Here is a 15165-nt window from a genome sequence, read left to right as displayed (position 1 = left end):
GATCCATATAACCAAGCAGCCAACTGGATCTTTCCACTTGGATGAACTTTCCACAGACACCTCAAACTCAGCACGTGTCTTCTTAGCACAGTATCTCCTTTGTGCTCCCCCCTCTCGCTGATATCCTATTCAACTGGTGGCAACACCATGTAACAGCTGTAACGGTGTAAATAACATCAAAGACATTTCTGAAAATACATGATACAGACCTGACCACTGAAAGAAGTAATATTTGCATTTATTTTGACATCTATAGTCAATCATAAGTTGCATTTGGGACTAATTAATACAGTTAGTTCTAAAAAGGGCTGGTAGAGAATTTGATAATTAGGAGTCCATTGGTGACCGTCAAGACTGCAACTATAGTAAATTGCAACCTGATTGTGATTGGTTTAGAAGTGAAGAGAAAGGAAGGAACTATGGCTAGTGAGCACTGGGCCACTCTTTCAAGCTTGATGGTAAAGAGATAAGAGAGATTAAATGAATGTCATTAGGGGAAAGCAGATGTGAGGAAGTCATCTTTTAGAACAGGAAAAACTGAGCAGTTTTGCAGGCTGCAGGAAGGAAGGTGGTCGTGAAGAAGGGATTGAAGGTAGGAAAAATAAGAAGATAGGAACTGAATACTGACAACCACAAAGGGTGTAGGAAGGTCTTTGCTTCTTTTGTGTATATTATTATTCTTCATTAACATTTGCTTAAATAAATTCAGGTCTACTATTTATCACATTGCAGTATTAAATAAGTAATAGTAATAATATTTTTTGTAATTTTATATGCAAACCTTTATATTTATTTTGACATCTATAGTTAGGCAAAAATTGTCATTGAGGCTAATTTGTACAATTAATTAAATCATGTGTTCCTTTTCCTTTTCAAAACTTCCCTTATATATTCCATTCCTAGTGAGTATGATGAATCCTCTTAATTCAACCCATATACAACTAGTAGCTTTCAGTTAAAACTCTTACTTTTTCATAAACTCATAACTCTTACTCTAAAATGAACATTGGGTACTTCATTTGTCAGGTCTCTATCCCATCAAATTTTATTATTGTTTTGTTACTTACTTGCAAAATTTCCTTATATAATACATTCTATATCTGTGGCCATATATGGTTTTCCTGTACTGTTTCCAAGTTTTATGGTTTATTTAGTTCAAGTAAATAAACCCAGCTTTCTGTTTCACTTTTGTGGAGGTAGATAGGGTCAAGGAGAGCTGGTGGAACATTTACAGAGAGGAAAGATTACCAGTTAGGCTTGATGTTCCTAAGCAAACAACAGCTCTGATTCAGTGGTATTAAAACATTTGGCAGTACTAAAAAATAACTAGGTAGTTCTCCTACCAGTTACTCAGAAAGGATTCATAATGTGTGAGGGAGAGGGGAGATGCTGTGTTTGGAGTTTCAGAGACTGGACACTTATCCTGAGCTGAAAGCTTCTCACAGGGAGGGAGGCATTCTCAGCAAGTGATGACTATTTCATTCCTTTCCTCACTTCTCCCACCTCGAGGTCCTCACTATTTTAGCTCTACTGCACTGATGCTCCCTCCTCAGCTGCACTGTTTTAGCTTCACTGCACTGATGCTCCCTCCTCAGCTGCACTGTTTTAGCTCCACTGCACTGATGCTCCCTCCTCAACTGCACTGTTTTAGCTCCACTGCACTGACGCTCACTCTCAGCTGCACATAGGGGAGCAGTGCACAAAATCGGCTCTCCACAGATAGCATGCTCAGGCTGAGGTGGACAGGGGCCTAACCTTACTGCCTCAGTTGAAATCCTCAGCCCCAGTGGCTGCCAGGGGAGGTGGGCGGAGCACAGGAAGTGACTACCCTCGGGCTTCTCCTCCCACAGAAGCCCTGCCTCCTCACGCTTGGACAGTGGGGAGGTTAGCTTTCTTTCTCCTTTTAGTTCACTCCTTTGGCTAATGTGAAAGACCACGCAGAAACTATGGAGTTGCTTTTTGTGCTTGACAAAGTGCAGAGATAGAAGACAGGGATTCCCGGCTGGGAGGAGGGAGGAGAGCTGAAGACCCCGGCCTGGGCTGGCTGATCTAAGCAGTCAAAGTGGGAAGCTGAGTGCTTGAAAGAGGATTATACTCGCACTAGAAATAAGCAGTAAGTGAGCGAATAACCATTATGGCTTAGAAAAGGCTTAATCCCCCTGGGTTATGGGGTAAGCTAGAAAATATTGCTTAACTCTAGAGTAAAACTGGAAGGCTTCTGACTCTGTGTACAGTTGTCTGCTGTTTGGAAAGTAGGGGCTTAAGAGCAAGTCCAGAGCTCTAAATGCCTCCTCCCACTCTTGGAAAATGCCAACTTCTACTTACAGTAGTTGGGGATATGATCTCCTTCCCTAGCCTCTTCCTGGTAAAATTTAATAATAAACCATATAGGGAGTTGGGATTAAATTGGAAAAGTGGAATCTGGTACTGGCAGAAATGACGATCTTGAATTACGTTCTGTGAATGCCGACATTGTTATATCTATTAGCAGTGATTTGCTAATCACAAGAAAGTCTGGGGCAGGACATTGAAAAGGGAGAATTGAAAGCTTTTATGACAGAGAAGCTGAGTAGTCCATATGCGTGAGATGAAATATAAAAATGTGTATAATTAATAATAGATGGAGGGTTTTTTTGAGAATTAAACTAGAACAGCAGTCAGGGAACATAACTGGATATAAGCTAGAAAAGAAGAAATTGTAGTTTCAATAATTTTTTGTGCAAACCCAAAATTTCACAATGTTTACAAAGTCAAGACAGTGATTCGGGGATACTTCGACTATTGTGATACACTATAAATACTGCTGCTGGGCAAGATCTATGGTTCTCTGGTCAGCAAGTTCTGGCAATGAAGCCACTGCCGCTGGTGCAAAGAATTCTGGGATGTCTGACAGTGAAATGGATGGAAAGACCCACATTCCATCTCTACTTAATGTCCTTTTGTCCAGAAGTCGGGTCATGCACATGAGCTACTTGGTAAGTATACAGATCAATATTCAGAAAAGCATTTCTAAATGTTTTGCATTAGAGGGTCTCTGGACAATATCTTACGGCAACCAGTGTACTAAAGCAAAGTGGTAGGAAAGAAGTCCATCTTGATCAAAACCAACCTTGTTCTTTTTGTTTTCCATCAGTCCTGAAATGGAACCTCAAATGAGGACAAGAATAATAATAGAAATACTGTGGCCATCTGTTCTGTTCTAAGTGGTTAAACTCATTAATATATGAATGAGAATTCAGATTTTATTTATGCATCCTAATACTTGAAGATTCACAAAAATATCTTTATTACAGAAAAAAAAACCCACAAAAATAGGAGGTATGTTTATTGGGGAGGAAATATGGAAATCTGCTTTTGAAATGTTATAGGAGAAAAAACAGACAAGAATCGTTTCCCACAGTATAAAGAAGATTTATGTCATGTTCGCTGAAGGATGTAATTCTTCCCCTAATGAGATGAGGATCCTAATATGGCACAGTAGATGCAAACATAAATATTTTTAATTCCCTTAATTCTAGTTGATATAATTAATACTGAGAGCAAGAATTGCTTTCTTTAAAAATAATAACCTTGGATTACAGCTAATTATGTAATGAATTTCTTTTCTTTTTCTTACTGGTCCTCTATGAAGGTACTATGTTTCTGAAATTATGAAGAAGCAACTGTCATTCCTGGTATTTCCTTTAACCATTGCACTGGGAGAAAGAAAAAGAAAAGACTCAGACATATTATCTTTCTCCTGTAACACAACAGTAAAATGGTTGTAATGATCTATGTCCTTTTCTAACTTATAAAGTTATGAACTTTTGCTATGGGGAAGATAGATGCGGGAAAATGCCAATAAAGTACATTTTTTAAAATGGTCCGTACCCTACCAACTTTTCAAACTACTTAATTTTGAAAATTACTTATCTTTTTAAAATTATTTCTGAGTTGTTTTTCCAATGTTAGTTTTCATCAGATTTATAAGCAAATACAGAAAATCTGAAGATTCGTAATCTGAGTGATGTTATTCTTGCTTAGTCTTAAAAATATATAAAGGATTAAAATAAAACATTCAATAGTTGAAATCTTAAGCATAATATAATCACTAAATGCAGTTTCAGTCTTTAAGAAAAATGTGCTGGGACTCTTTAAGGAGTTGCTTATTTATCTCGAATTATTAAAGAATCTTTTCTAAAAATATAGGATTGAAAAAAGAAAAGAAGCATAACAATATTCAGAGAAGGATTAAAAGTATAATTTGGATAGGAGAGGCTAAGCAGAAGCCAGCAGTTTAATAAAGATATTTTCTGTTGTCCATGAGAGATTGACGTAAAGACTGATGTATTATGACTAGTGAACAATGCTAAGAAAAGACTTTTATCTTTAAAAAGTATTAAGTGGGAATTAACATTATTAATGGAAAGAAACTAAATGATCATTTAAAATTATTCTTTCACAAGAAAAGTAAAGAAAAAGGATATGGAAAACTAAGCAGTGATGAAGACCTGAAAATAATTGTTGATCAAAAGCAGGTAAGTGAATGCTTACATACATTTTCTAATGTTGCATTGTAGATTTTTGACAACCGAAGCCCTTTGAGCTTTCAGCCCTGCCCTGGAAGCTATATTAGCTTAGCTCGTCTAACTGAGGCCTGCATAATAAGATAGATTTTGAAAGCAGCTAAGCGTCCCCGTCTAACGCCTCTGATGCACTGACTTCTGCATGATGTCAACATGTATGTCCTGTATGTAAGAATGATGAAAAATAAAGCAGAGCAAGATAAGAGAATTTTTGGAAATTAAAAGCCCCACTTGAAAAATGAAATCAGTACAATGATAATTTGTTGGAAAAAAAAATATTTAAATAAGAACCAGAAAGTAAATTATTTTGAAAATGAGAAATGCTACTATTAGTGTAAAACAATGAATATAATTTAAGAGGACAGGGATATAAGACTTTAAAAAACTGAGAAGTTTAAATGTATTGCCCAATTTACTTTCTCAGATTGTCTGCAGTAAATGTAGAGACTTTTTTAAAAAACAAACAAAAAAAGAAGCTATTTAATATTCTTTAATACTGCCTGTGATTTGAGAAACATATAGCTTATATTTCATATGGGCCCATAAGGTGAAATGAAAACTGCTTAATATACCATAGACAATGACAGGTAATGGAAGGTATCCAGCTCGTGCCACTGAATTGGCCCTTAACGTCTTTGTTAATTATCAGGGAGACAAGATAACTGCAAATCTATTTCATGTGTAAGTGGCTCTGATTCTGATGTAAGCTCAGGTGGAGATAGAGAAATAATTCAAAGGAATCTGAGCAGATGAAGAAGTTAGGAAGAAGGCAGTCAGCAAGTTACAGAAAGCCAAGTTGAATTTAGACAGTTTCCTAATGATGCAGTCTGTTTTGCATCATGGTGATTGCATTGAAGGAGCCATTGTATCTATTTCTGAAAAAAGGAAAAATGACCATCAGAAGATAGCAACCAGAAACAATTAACTTACCAACTGGCTTATTAGGCCTGGAATAATTAAGGTAACTGAAGTGGTCTTCTGGGGAAAACTGAACAAAGCATCTCCCCAGGAGGTGCAGAATATGTCCATACTACAGGGTTCACTCAAACTACCTTCAAGTTTTTCTTGCCTTATCTTCACTCTCCTGCTCCTGAGTAAACCAGGGTAGAAAAGTGTTGGATACGGCCCTATGTTTCTACTCAGTGCCTAATTGTCAGTTCCGTTAATAAGATAAGTGGGACTGGAGCCTGAGTGCTTGCTGGGCTATTAGCTATCATTTTAACTATGCCAGATTAATTACTTGGGGTGTGTGATCTCCATCTCCCATAGATGCTGCGCTGTAGACTAGCATTCTGATGAAAGGACTGGACCTCCCTGGCAAATGAACTAGTAAAATACAATTGAGTATATTATGAGAACATATATACCTATAAATTTCTCTATTAAAATGAAAAGTTTTATTTCTTCTTTAATCATGTAGAAGTTAAATTCCTACTCTTTTTGTACTTCTTTACTATCATTCTACCCCCAAAGCTGCTTTTGTTTTCTTTCTTTGTTTTCTTTAGTTTTTCCTAAAGCTTCTTTTTGTTTTAAGTGAATTTGAGGATTCAGAAAAGGGAGTCATTGTTCTTACCTGGATCAAATGAGGGAGGATTCAGTTTCTCAGTCACTGTTGTCTCTGTAGTTATCATGTTTCCTCCAGTGCCGTTGGACCAGTTGGCACCAGTTGGCAGTGACCCAGCTTTGCTGAGTCATTCATGTCAAAACATGTCTCAAAAGATGAGTAATTATGAATATGAGTTGGCTTTGGTGTTTGCTGTTGGCAGTAAGAGTAGTCCTTCCTTTTGGGGAAGGTTTATTTGGTGTTGATGTAATGAACAAATCCTAGGTAGAAACAATGAAAGCGTTGACACCTCGAAGTAAAATATTTGGGAAAACACTCTAATTAGTCTTTATAACGCTCCAAAAAATTCTTCCTAAGTTTAAGAGATCAAGTTTAAAAGTATATGTCTGTTTATGTGTGGATGTGGTAAAACACTTTTTTCTAATAGTGTTTCATCTCACAGTTGTTATATATATTTTGGCAGGGGGGAAGGAATCTTTCTGTTCAATTTAGTCTTCCTGTGTCTTTTCAGAAACATGGTAGAAATTTGTTAGTCAATCTTCATATAATTGCAAAAAGCTTTAAATAAAATAGTTGGCGTGCTGTGAAGGGCAGAAGTCTACTAAGCTCATTTAATCTGTCATTCAGAAGCTGTCGCTCTACAAATGCTGTGCAAGCTATATGCCGTTTTATCAGTCATGTGATTTGCCAGTCTTGTACTTCCACAGAAAGCCCACAATTTTGCTTATGTAAGCAAATTAATAGCAGAAACAGCCCAGAGTATGAGAATTTTGTTCACTCTGGCTGACCACATTCAAGGGGGTAAAAGGTGATTTCTGTGTTATTTCTACATAAGAAAAAGTAATTTTGGAACTGTGTTAGGTTTTCTTCTAAAAGGCATTATTGTGCTTCTCTTTTTGTGAAATTTTAGTGGGAAGATTTATTTGAGATACACATGAAAACATTCCAGAGAATTCTTAGATTAGTGTTGATGTCCTAAAGTAATAGGAGCTGCCATATAATATGTAATCACACACCCACACACTTCTATAGTCATTTAAATATAAATGTATCACATTGGCATTGAAGTCCATATTCTCCAAAAATCCATAGAGTTTTCAAATTTCAAGCATAGGAAAGTAATCTAAGGAAACATTAGATAAAAATCTTTATACCTCTAAAACCCAGACATTTGATATAAATATATACAGATATTTCATTATGTGTATAATTATATAACATATATAATAGGCATATATACAGTTATTATATACATATAATTATAATAAAATACATAAAATTAGTTCTATATTTGGCTTTCTAGAATAAATACATATTTAAAAGAAATTTTAAATATGTATTTTGGATTATTCTTATTATTTATTAAAATATTCTTTCCTGAGTGGAAGGGGGTGCGTCTTGTTTAGGAATAGATTTCATGTACAAATGAATTTTCTTTGAAGTTGCTGAGATATCAGGGGTGGGAGTGGGGGAGTAGATGGTCAAGTACCTTGAGTAAGTGATTTAAAACATTAGCCACTTTGAATAAATAATAAATTAATTATATTTTATTTATTTATTTATTTTACATCTTTATTGGAGTATAATTGCTTTACAATGGTGTGCCAGTTTCTGCTTCACAACAAAATGAATCAGTTATACATATACATATGTTCCCATATCTCATCCCTCTTGTGTCTCCCTCCCCCCACCCCCCATCCCACCCCTCTAGGTGGTCACAAAGCACCAAGCTGATATCCGTGTGCTATGCAGCTGCTTCCTACTAGCTATCCATTCCACGCTTGGTAGTGTATATATGTCCATGCCACCCTCCCGCCCTGTCACAGCTTACCCCTCCCCCTCCCCATATCCCCAAGTCCATTCCCCAGCAGGTCCATGTCTTCATTCCCATCCTACCCCCAGGTTCTTCATGACATTTTTTTTAATTCCATATATATGTGTTAGCATACGGTATTTGTCTTTCTCTTTCTGACTTACTTCACTCTGTATGACAGACTCTAGGTCCATCCACCTCACTGCAAATAACTCAATTTCGTTTCTTTTTATGGCTGAGTAATATTCCATTGTATATATGTGCCACATCTTCTTGATCCATTCATCCGATGATGGACACTTAGGTTGTTTCCATCTCCTGGCTATTGTAAATAGAGCTGCAATGAACATTTTGGTACATGACTTTTTGAATTATGGTTTTCTCAGGGTATATGCCCAGTAGTGCAATTGCTGGGTCATATGGTAGTTCTATTTGTACCTTTTAAAGGAACCTCCATACTGTTCTCCATAGTGGCTGTACCAATTCACATTCCCACCAGCAGTGCAAGAGTGTTCCCTTTTCTCCACACCCTCTCCAGCATTTATTGTTTCTAGATTTCTTGATGATGGCCATTCTGACTGGTGTGAGATGATATCTCATTGTAGTTTTGATTTGCATTTCTCTAATGATTAATGATGTTGAGCATTCTTTCATTGTTTGTTGGCAATCTGTATATCTTCTTTGGAGAAATGTCTATTTAGGTCTTCTGCTCATTTTTGGATTGGGTTGTTTGTTTCTTTGTTATTGAGCTGCATGAGCTGCTTGTAAATTTTGGAGATTAATCCTTTGTCAGTTGCTTCATTTGCAAATATTTTCTCCCATTCTGAGGGTTGTCTTTTGGTCTTGTTTATGGTTTCCTTTGCTGTGCAAAAGCTTTGAAGTTTCATTAGTTTTTGTTTATTTTTGTTTTTATTTCCATTTCTCTAGGAGGTGGGTCCAAATGGATCTTGCTGTGATTTATGTCATAGAGTGTTCTGCCTATGTTTTCCTCTAAGAGTTTGATAGTTTCTGGCCTTACATTTAGGTCTTTAATCCATTTTGAGCTTATTTTTGTGTATGGTGTTAGGGAATGATCTAATCTCATACTTTTACATGTCCCTGTCCAGTTTTCCCAGCACCACTTATTGAAGAGGCTGTCCTTTCTCCACTGTACATTCCTGCCTCCTTTATCAAAGATAAGGTGACCATATGTGTGTGGGTTTATCTCTGGACTTTCTATCCTGTTCCATTGATCTATATTTCTGTTTTTGTACCAGTACCATACTGTCTTGATTACTGTAGCTTTGTAGTTAGTTCTATTTTAAATTACTATTTTTAATTAGAATAGAGTCAATTTAACTCAAGGTTTGTGATATGTTTACAAAGATAGCTTTTTTTCTAAAATGTTTTCAAATTCCAAGCAGACTTAAAGGAGGTAACCAAGACTGACACAGAATTATAGAATATTATCACTATAAAGGGGATACACTTGTAGGTTCAAGCATTTCAAAATAGTTTTCACAGTATGTCGTAGATTGAGTTGATTGTAGGACCCAGAGTTGCAGCTGCATATCTTTCAGTGCAATAAGGTGGGGAAATGTCAAATGTCAACCCGTGACAAAGGGAACAAGTGTACATGGATGAGAAACATGGTTCTCAAGTTTTAGCAGCCTCAAAATGCTCTAGAGGGCTTCTCAGAACACAGATTGCTGGGCCCCACCCCACCCCCAGGGTTTCTGATTCTGCAGGTCGAGAGGTAGGGCCTAAGAATTTGTATTTCTAACTCCTCAGTTCCCACTGCTGGTCCCAGACCATACTTTGAGAATGGCTGGGTCAAAGGAAATAACTCTTGCAGTTCTAAAGAGAAAAAGCATATGTATGACCTGTGATAAATTTGACATTCTTCAACTGGACATTACCTGGAAACCTAAAAACTAGAATTCATAGACATCCAGTATAATGATGCTGAAAACAAGAAAATCTTGGACATTTACAACTAAAGGTGCCTTAAAGACCCAGGTTTGCATCTGACTGAATTCCACTTAGTAGCCTTGTGTTCTTGTGGTAGTCTTGTGATTTGAGGTATTTCCTTATTTGTAAAATACTACTCTTCTCTTCCCAGCTCTTAGAGTTTCTCTAAGAAGATGAATTTATAACCATTATGCCATTTTAAGTAGCTAGTCATCACCACCTATTAGTTTGCTTGGCCTGCCATACAAAATATCATAGACTGGGTGGCTTAAACAACACAGATTTCTTTCTCACAGCTCTGGCAGCTAGAAAGTCCAAGATAAACAGGCTGGCATGGTTGGTTTCTGGCGAAGGCTCTCTTCCTGACTTGTAGATAACCAACTTCTCACTTTATCCTCACATCCTCATATGGCAGAGAGAGAGGGAGAGAGAGAGTGCTCTGGTGTCTCTTCCTCTTTTTAGGGCCCCATTCTTAAGGTGTCATTTAACCATTATCACCTCCTTACAGACCTGTCTCCAAATACAGCCACATTAAGGGTTAGGGCTTCAACATATGAATTTGGAGGGGACACAAGCATTCAGTCCATAACACCACCACACTACCCCAATTCAGCAAACAGGAACATTGAGATCTAGAAAGGTGAATCGAGTTTCCCTCGAGTCCCTGCTTAGGTACACAGAGGGGACTGGAAACCAGCCTTCCTTCCTGATGTGCAATCCAATACACCATCTAGCATCCTATATAGCTCTCTGCGGTCGCCCATTACTGGTCATCCCATAGGTGGGCATTAAGAAGCTGTTTTGCTTCAGTGCTCTAATTATATAAAATAACCATCTACTAGGAAGTATCATAATTGGCCAGTATTTATTTATTGAACCCTCACAGGGATAATCTTCTCCACAAACACTCCTTAACAGTTTACTTCCCTCTTGGCCCCTATAGCTTATTAGCAGAGAAAAGTCCTTCAAAACAAATGTGCACAAAATTAGAACTGAAGGGTGGTTGTTGCCATCCACTCACCCTTCCCATCTCTACACAGCCTCCTCCAAGAGGGCCTTGACCAGACGTGAGAAGCACCATGGGGAGAGACAACACATACCTTTCTTAGCCCAAAACGCTTGTGAGAGTCTCCTTTTAAATTTGTAGGAGAAGCCCGAGCAGAAAGTAATGGAAACTAGAATTTCTGTGATTTTTCTCTAAAGAAAAAGAAGAGACAAAGTATCGCCACCCCCTTGTGTTTCCAGTAGCACGTAAGCATTTGAGTAGGATTGTAATTTTATCCTAGTGGTCATTGTGGGAATGCATCCTAAAGAGGAAAATATAGGCCAACGTGAAAGAAAAATGGAAGAATGAGAAAAACAGATTAACAGAAAAAGATACTTAGCTTCCTTCTGCTAACAGTTAGTGTGGTCATACCACCATCTAAGCAGCTGACCTGATTCTTGGACTCATAAATAGTAAAAGGAATGGGGGTGATATGTGTCACTGCCTTGTTGTACTCAGCACCATCTGGCCAGTGCTTTCTTTTGCCATATCAATATGGTGACTTAATTTAAATATAAGTCAGATCCCATTTACCTCTGAGAAGGCTTATAAAGCATGAGACCCTGTCTCTTGGCATCATGTATAACACTCTCCCTGGGTACCCTCTTGGAACCCCATATTGGTCACCAAGAACAGAAACCCCCTTTAGACTTGCAGAAAAGAAACAAGCTGGGCAGCCTGGAGATTCTGAAGCAGCATACTGTGAGACTCTGGAAGGACCAAGCACATTATGCCATTGTGGTTGCCCCCATTATGCTCATAGCAGACATAGGCTCATTAGCATGTTCCTCAGAAAGATTGATAGATGAGAAATGGTTCAATGAAAATAAGCCATATTTAGGTGTGATGATAGAGGCCGAAGCTTTTCAAATTTGCTATCTATCTGAAATCAGCATTGGAGTAAACAAAGATTCACTACTGTAGTCCAATAAATGCCATCTTGTCAGCAAAGCTATTTATCATCAGTAAATGTACAAGGCAAGGGGAAAGTTTTGCACAAGGTTAAATAGAAAAATTACAGGGATAAAAGCATTTTTACCCATCTTTTATTCCTAAATATTACCTGTTTGTGTCAAGTAATATGAAAATAGTTCTGAGTTACTGGTAATTGAGAAGGGGGTGAGGGGTGGAAATCATAGTAATGCAAAATATCTTACTTTATTTATCCTTGTAAACTCACAATGCTGAAAGGTTTTTTTGGTTTTTTGACTTGATGCATTTCAATTTAGTATACTGATACCCCTAGGCATCACCTCTGACTCTAAGAAAAACAAAAAGGGCAGACCAAGTATCTTAATTTCAGAGTCTTCTGACACATTACTGAGATCTGAAGATAGAAGGCCAGGAAATGTAGAGGGTCGCTCTTCATAGAGTGACACAGGGGCAGGCAGGAGACACCTGAAATGAATGAGGTAGGAGGCCATCCTCCTAGTTTCTAGTCTTGGCTGTGCCACTTACTAAGCAGAAGACCTTGGAGTGAGCAATTTAAGTTCTCTGAGTTTCTGTTTCTTCATCTGTAAAGTGGAATAATACCATCTGGCTCAGATGTCTGTTGTGAGGTTCAAATGGGGATGCACCTCTAGAGAGCCTTGTGTCCAGCTCAGCCTCCTTTGGTCAGAACCAAGTCTAGAATCCAGGGCCACTGCTATTTTGTCTCATGCTCTTTCCATCAGCAGCTCACACTTCCTGAATGTTGAGTTGGTTGTTGCATCACATTTTCACTTTGCTTATTCCCACTGTTTTCCTAGTAAGCAGTTTGCGTGCCTTCTGTAAGATAGTGTCAGTTACTCTAGTCTGGTGCCTTTTCGGGGCTCCTGGCTCCTCTGCCACCGCTCATGTTGGCCATTGTGAATATAGCAAAGTTGTTACACAGTGGTTAAGAGGGAGGCGTTCACAGTCAGGAATCTGAATGAAAACTGGCTACAGCCATGTAGTAGCTATATTACCTTGGGAAAATTAACCAGCCTCTCTGAGCCTCAGACTGCTCTGCTATAAAATGAGGAAAATTCTATCTACTTCATAAAGTAGTTGTTAGGATAAATAAGTTGCTGTAAACAAAGGCTTAGCAAAGTGCATGGCATGAAATAAGTGCTTTATAAATATCAGGTACTGGGGTGGGTGAGTGGTGGGAGTTGATGGTAAAAGCCTTAGATTTAGTAGGTATAGAATCCCCTTGGATTTCTTCAGGACTGAGTTATAATTCTAAACAATAAAGTCTATTCTGAGGTCATAGATACAAATGTCTCCTTGGATCAACCAAGTACAGAAATAAGGGGAACAGACTGTGTGTAAGAAAAATAGGGAGAGAGGAGGACAGTGGCTAACATCACAAGCTGGCCCCTCTAGAAGGAGCAGCACCTACCAGCCCCAGCTAATTGCCATCTTGTTGAAAAATGGGCTCAGGATCACCACATATACTAATTTTTCAAGAGAAGCAATTAATCTGCTGCTTTTTAAATGTTTAAAACCAGTTTTTAAATTTTATAGCAATGTGTAGTCAAACAAAATAGTGTGGTTCTGTATACAGCCCTGGGGTTCCAGTTTGTGACCTGTTACACTCATGAGGCTCTAAGATCAAAGGAGAGTAGGATGCCGACATGGGCCCAAGTGGGCCTCTGCTCTCCCCGTTTCTCTCCGGCTTTACACCCTCTCCCTTGAAAACTAACCTAACCTAGTTGTCGATCTGATTAAAACAATAGACATTAAGATATAATTGTCAGGGCTTCCCTGGTGGCACAGTCGTTAAGAATCCGCCTGCCAATGCAGGGGACATGGGTTCAAGCCCTGGTCCGGGAAGATCCCACATGCCACGGAGCAACTAAGCCTGTGAGCCACAACTACTGAAACCCACGCACCTAGAGCCCGTGCTATGAAACAAGAGAAGCCACCACAGTGAGAAGCCCACGCACCGCAACAAAGAGTAGACCCTGCTCACCACAACTAGAGAAAGCCCGCGCGCAGCAACAAAGACCCAACGCAGCCAAAAATAAATAAATTAAATTAATTAATAAATAAAAAGATATAATTGTCAGATTGTCTTCAGTTCCCCGGAGGTTCAAGTACCTCAAAAGGGAACTTGTTACCTAAAATGTAAAAAATCCCCATTTGATAAAATGAGTAAGTCAGATATTTGTAAGTGGAAAGTATTGCTGATATTTCCTATTCAGGACTTTTACTACCTCCTAGTCTTACCAACTTAGCTTAGCAACTCAGAGAGTAAACAAGGTACCCGCCTTGCAGAGTAGCAAGTACCCAGCTTTCCTCCACCAGTCCCTCTTCCCCAGTTTTGCAAACAGTAATGCAGACCACAGGGCTCAGTGAAAAACTCTAACCACTGAAAAAGAGAGACCATGAGTTACCACTTCAAAGTTCAACAAATATCTTAGATGCCATTATATATCTTTATTTTAAGATATTAATGTACAGCCTATGTTCATTAGATGCAGCATAAAAAACTGGACTTTCAGGCTGGAAAAATATATAGATGTAAGTAATTTTCAAATAACCCATTTTTTTAATCTAATGGGGAAAAGTGCTGGCAGCATGTTTAGTCACTGAGAAAAATAAATGCAAAATTGAAATGACGTGAGCTGACATGCTGAATGTAAAAATGATGTAATATATGAAAATAACAGGCCAGGACAGTAATGCTTAAACTCAGCCATTTGGAACACAACTTGAAAAGAAACCATTCAACCTTTCACTGTGGAAGGTTTGTTGTGCTTTTACTGGTTTTGTGTTTGGGGAATTTGTTTTGTTTTGTTGGTGCTAGTGCTGTTTTAAGTAGATTGATCTGGTCAGTCTGAGAACTGTAGACATTAGAGCTGGAAGGAATTTCAGAAGATAATCTAATCCAGTGGTTTTAAAACTGTGCTCTGTGGACCCCGTTCCCAGCCACTTTGAACAGAGGAGGGGGTTCATGCACGTTGTGTCACCCCTTAGAGAGTAAGTTGGCCCCAGGTGCGCAGACAAGCTTTGGGTGATGAAAGGGCGCTGCTGCTAAGAAGTTTGATTATATTGGTTCTACTTCAACCAGAATAAGTTGAGTCTTAGATAGGGAAGTAGCTTGACTGTGTCACTAGGTTATTTTATATCACAGGGACTATTAGAATTCGGGTCTGCAGCCTCTCGTCCTGGCTTCATTCATCTATCCCTATACTGCCTTCCTAAATTAAACTGCTCCTTAGCCTTTCTTCCAAACTCCCTCATGCTGGTAAGCTAGGCATAC

The 15165-nt window shown here is 38.4% G+C and overlaps 1 protein-coding gene across 6 annotated transcripts in view; it reads left to right on the top strand.

The window, feature by feature from the left end:
* The first annotated feature begins 2097 nt into the window (after positions 1–2097).
* PEX5L (peroxisomal biogenesis factor 5 like) overlaps positions 2098–15165 on the top strand; it is a 190934-nt gene continuing 177866 nt past the window's right edge. For 3 of the 6 annotated variants that reach the window (XM_060100062.1, XM_060100064.1, XM_060100061.1), the window contains exons 1-3: positions 2098–2117; positions 2816–2975; positions 4446–4517. In XM_060100062.1, coding sequence (XP_059956045.1) covers positions 2820–2975; positions 4446–4517 — 228 coding nt within the window. In that variant the 5' untranslated portion in view covers positions 2098–2117; positions 2816–2819. Of the gene's footprint in view, positions 2118–2815; positions 2976–4445; positions 4518–15165 lie in introns of those variants that run through there. The other 3 variants (XM_060100060.1, XM_060100059.1, XM_060100063.1) reach the window with 2 other exon arrangements.

Source organism: Mesoplodon densirostris, chromosome 5 (genome assembly GCF_025265405.1).
Source record: "Mesoplodon densirostris isolate mMesDen1 chromosome 5, mMesDen1 primary haplotype, whole genome shotgun sequence".
In the NCBI taxonomy this organism is placed as follows: Eukaryota; Metazoa; Chordata; class Mammalia; order Artiodactyla; family Ziphiidae; genus Mesoplodon; species Mesoplodon densirostris.
This window is presented reverse-complemented; position numbering and strand designations above follow the sequence as displayed.